This window comes from Coturnix japonica, chromosome 9, assembly GCF_001577835.2.
Source record: "Coturnix japonica isolate 7356 chromosome 9, Coturnix japonica 2.1, whole genome shotgun sequence".
Lineage (NCBI taxonomy): Eukaryota > Metazoa > Chordata > Aves > Galliformes > Phasianidae > Coturnix > Coturnix japonica.
The window spans coordinates 751,585-756,114 of NC_029524.1; the positions used below are offsets into that span (position 1 = coordinate 751,585).

Genomic DNA, 4,530 nt, shown 5'->3' on the forward strand with positions numbered 1-4,530 from the left:
CTCCTCATAGGTTGGGACCAAAGTCCTTATACAAACACAGCATCTGCAGTACCTTCATCTGGGTGGAATATCAAAGCAGTCAGTAAGGAGCAGCTGTGAGGTCCTGCTTTTTTTATTGAACATCATTAAGAAGAGGTTCTTTTTTCTTCCCAGAAGACAAAGTGGTTACTCAGTGATTTAACTTTCCACCAGGTAAACATGTGGGAAGCACAGAGCCATGAGCAAAACAAACATGCAAGAAGGTTTATTCACTTGCAACAACTTCAGCTTCATGATGCTCTCACACAAGAAGGTCCCTTCACAGAACAGCCCCCACCACTTCCCTGCTCATTCCCACCTGCACAACGAGATATATCTCCCCTCAGCTGTGCTGACACAGCAGTTTGCAGAACATGCTACAAAACAGATCTCTGGGGTAATTTCAGTTAGACTGAAAATAACATCACTTCTCTTTGAAGGGAAATTTTTAGCCTGCAACTCCACGAGCAGCTGCTTTAGCTAATAGGTGCCCACCCAGTGTCCCTTATTGCCCCCCAGACTGCCCAGCAGCCCAGCTCTATGGGAAGGCAGCATTTGGCAGGCAGTCATGCAGAGCCCATAATGCAGACACAGGATAAAGCATAGCATGTTGTGCAGCATAGTGCTGTGGTTTGCAGAGACACCTTCCTGCAAAGGTTTTACAGAGCAGTATGTCAGTTACCAACCTTGCAAGAATACACTGTAAGGGGAAAAAAGACCAGTGATTCTGCTCTCAGCATGCTTGTTTAAGGATCTTGCTCATGCAGGTGATCTCTCAAGAGCTGCAGTTACCCCCTTTGCTTTGCACCCCTCTGCTTCACACTGTCTAGTTTTTCATTTTCTGTTTCGCAGAAGGGTATTTGCCACAGGAGGGTGGAAATGACCTTGACTGACTGTCTCCTCCGACACCAAAACAAAGCTTGGAACTTCACCGGGCAGCATCTGCTGCAATCCCAGCTGTGATGTGATGAAAGACCTGTGGCCTTCTGACAGAAGCTGAGTGATTGCCACCAGGTTTATGCTCTGACAAGGCAAGGATGTGGCTGTCTGCTGTGCTGCCTCAGGATGGCAATGGAGCGGGTGACACCACGTGAAGATGCTTAATTCTGATGAGGGATCTGAGAGATGCTGAGATCTCCCTGTACCGAAGCCCATATAGAAAGGGGAACAAAACTTTAGGCAGAATCATCAGGACATTACAGATGGTCAGGGAGATCCAGATTGATGTCTGCAGTCCAATGATAATGTTAACATACAAGAACGATTCCACAAACAGGACCAAGAGTGGAGAGAAATAAAAGAAGAACACAGTGTTTTGCATTAAGAATGTCACGCTGGCTCTGGAGCAGATGCTCTCCCATATACCCGATCTCCTGGTTTTAAAATAAAGGATGCCGTAGCAACAGAATATTAGGGACAGGAAGAGAAAAATAACCATGGCAGACAGCCAGAAACTGAGTTTCACTGCATCAGTCCCTCCTAGAGTTAGCAATATTATGACTGGAATGGCACACATCTCCAGGACGCAGGGCACAAAGCTGTGAGTTCTGGATAGCACCAGGAAGAAAACCCCAGGGAGAGCCCCAGAACAGACCCAGAGCAATACAATTACTTTCCTTGTTCGTGAAGAAGGCAGAATAACGAGGTAACGCAGAGGAAACAGAATAGCTATGTACGTGTCCAAAACCATCGCGGCAGCTGTGAACAATCCTCCACAGTAAGCCACGGCCAGAGAAAACAACTGGAGAACGCAGGCTTCCTTTGGGAGGCTTACATGTGCTGCACTGAGAACAGCTGACAGGGTGTAGAGCAGGAGGTAGAGCAGGTCGCACAGCAGAGCGTTCCCCAGCAGCATGTACCTTGTCTCCTGGCGGATGTTGAACCTAGAGAAGATGACAAACAAGATGGAAGGAATGATGAGGACACCTGCCACGAGGCAGACGATGGGAGGGATTAAAAACATCTTCACATTTTTGTCTGGTGTGTTGAGAGTCCACTCCTCCAGCAGATAATATGAAGAAACTTCCAAATCTGAGGAGACGTTGGACTGCCTCTGGAGGGATGCATTCATCCTTATTACTGACCCACAGAAGATGCTCATCTTCTTAAAATCTGATATGAATGACTTGGAGAAAAGCAAGATCTTCTGTTCTGTATCTTCAGATGGGCGGATGCCTGTGGAAGCAAAACGACTTCCCAGACAATTCTGTTGGCTCTTCTCAAGGACAGCAAGTGGAGCCCTGTAAGCAAATTCTGCAATGCCAAAAGATGATTTTGCCTGAAGCGAAGGGTTACTTTTCTTTCTGCAAAACCTGATGTTTAGTAGAGAATGAACCTTTGTAAGCTTTAAAATTACTCTAATCCCTCAGCTGTCTCTCTGATTAGAAATGAGCAGGTTGTTCATTATCATAATCTGAGTCTGAGCTCATAACATTATCACTCCAATGAGGCAGATGGGATATTAGCTCAATTCAGCAGATGTGAAATGATACAGAACGACATTCCGAGTGTACCGATGTAGGGTAGTCATAAAGGTGACCAAATGATGCTTTGCACCAATTCGTATTGAACAGCACAATCAATTTGAAGAGATCAATAGAGATGGCTTTCAATCCTGTTGTAAAATTGTATCAGAATGGCTCTTGCGAATTAAATGATTCTATTTATGGAGCATGGTGAATCAGAGCATCATATTTAATGACAACAAGCCTTCTCTGTTTCTACTGATGCATACAAATACTGAATTCTCATCTCTGGCTGACTTACAATCTATAGCCCGTTGGGACAAGCAACATGCGCAGTAACATATCAGCATACCCTGCAGCACACCTGGCATTTCCAATGGCCTTTTGGAGACCAATGCTTGACTTGCTGACCAGCACACTTGTGCTGTGCTGCACTGCTTTTACCACCAGATCTCAGAGCCTGGGGTGTAGCAAGAGAATGTGAGGGATGTGGGTTGCAGAAGGAGAACTCTTTATGTTCTCCCAGGAGTGATCTGATCAGAAGGAAAGCTGCTCTTTTTCATAGGCTCTGCATTGGCTGATAAGATTTTAATCCGTCAAAAGAAGGTTATTAATACAGTCACCGTATGATGCAAAGCAAGCAACATTGCTTGAGTGTCGTGGAGCAAATGACAAGAGTTGGAACTGCATGTTCTACAGAAAAGAGTGGTGGATTTGAAGTAGATTATAAAAGACCTGAGTTTTAAGGAGCGACTGGCTGCATCTCAGACCAGGAAAACTGTGGAGCATGCAGGCAATGAGCTGGATCTGAGAGGGACAAAACCGGGGTTGAGGAAGATACTCTATTCTGCATGATAGAAAACTTGCAATGATTAAGATAGTGCTGAAGACACTATTCCTGTGGTAGCAAGCACTTAACAGTCTCAAAAGAGAGCGCAGACAGGGTAAGGAGGAAGGAAACATGACTGTCACCTGACCAGGCTGCTTCGAGGCTGTTCTGCAATGGTTTGAAGTCTTCCTTGCCATAGCAGCACTGCTTTCTTTCACAACCCTGCAGTCACCTCCCTCTTGAAAACCACACCAAGCAGCACACTGCTGCTACCACATCCCATTACAGAGTACAGGCTTATCACCTCCCTGCTCTAGGTGCTCTTCTCACCAGCTGTGCAGGGTTTTCCCAAAGCTTTTTAAGTAATGGTAAACAGCAAAGGATTGCTCTCACTATTGAAGCGTAGCACTCATGCAAGCCAAGATAGCAGTCAAAATATAAGCCATTGAAATCTGCTGCCTGCCCAACTGCTTTGAAGTTACATTATTTATCTTTAAAAATAAAGGTATCTAAGTTCAGAAAACCCTTCTGGCAGTCCTGACAATCCCACCAGCACATCTCACACTCAGCATTGTCAAATCTAACACTTTTTCCAGCTATGAGTTTCCTCCTCCTCTCAAGCAATCTGGACCCTACTGCTGCTGCAGGAGCCGCAGGAATGCAGCTCGCTCCTTACAATGGCATCACTGTACCCATTATTTCCCCAGCACCACCAGCATGTATGAACACTGTCAGCACGTAGCAATTCAGTGTGGCTCTGTCTGTGGGAGGTGGTGCTGTGCTGTGGACGTGCTACCTCAGAGCATGCCAAGGCACACAGCAGACAGTCTGTGAAACTCAGTATTTGTCATAAGACTTGTGCACATTTCGTCTCTCTGCATGCTGATAGCTGGCATCCGTGGAGCTCTGTGTTAGGACAGTTCAACTGGCTGCACCATATGGAACTAAGCGATAGAAGGAAGAACAACCATCATTTTAAGAGCAGCATTTCAGTGGCTGTGGTGATTGGATAGGCAAAACATAAGGGGACTCTTCCCTGGCTCAGTTCTGCCTCTGCTGAAAAGTATGTGAACAGTACTGATGTGATGATACATTCGGCTTCAGATTCTACCCTGTATCTATAAACAAGCCACAACACAGTTAATACCTTAAGGCGGAAGCATAACCTGCCTCCCAGCCCCTGGTGTCCTAAAGATGCCACATTAATGAGAAGATCAT

At 45.7% G+C, this 4,530-nt stretch overlaps 1 protein-coding gene across 1 annotated transcript; it reads right to left on the reverse strand.

Annotated features, from left to right (window-relative positions):
* Positions 1 to 214: 214 nt before the first annotated feature.
* GPR148 (G protein-coupled receptor 148) lies at positions 215 to 2,124 on the reverse strand. The gene has a single exon (XM_015870910.2). It carries the CDS (start codon positions 2,117 to 2,119, stop codon positions 1,079 to 1,081), a length of 1,041 nt encoding a protein of 346 aa, XP_015726396.1. The 5' UTR covers positions 2,120 to 2,124; the 3' UTR covers positions 215 to 1,078.
* Positions 2,125 to 4,530: the final 2,406 nt, after the last annotated feature.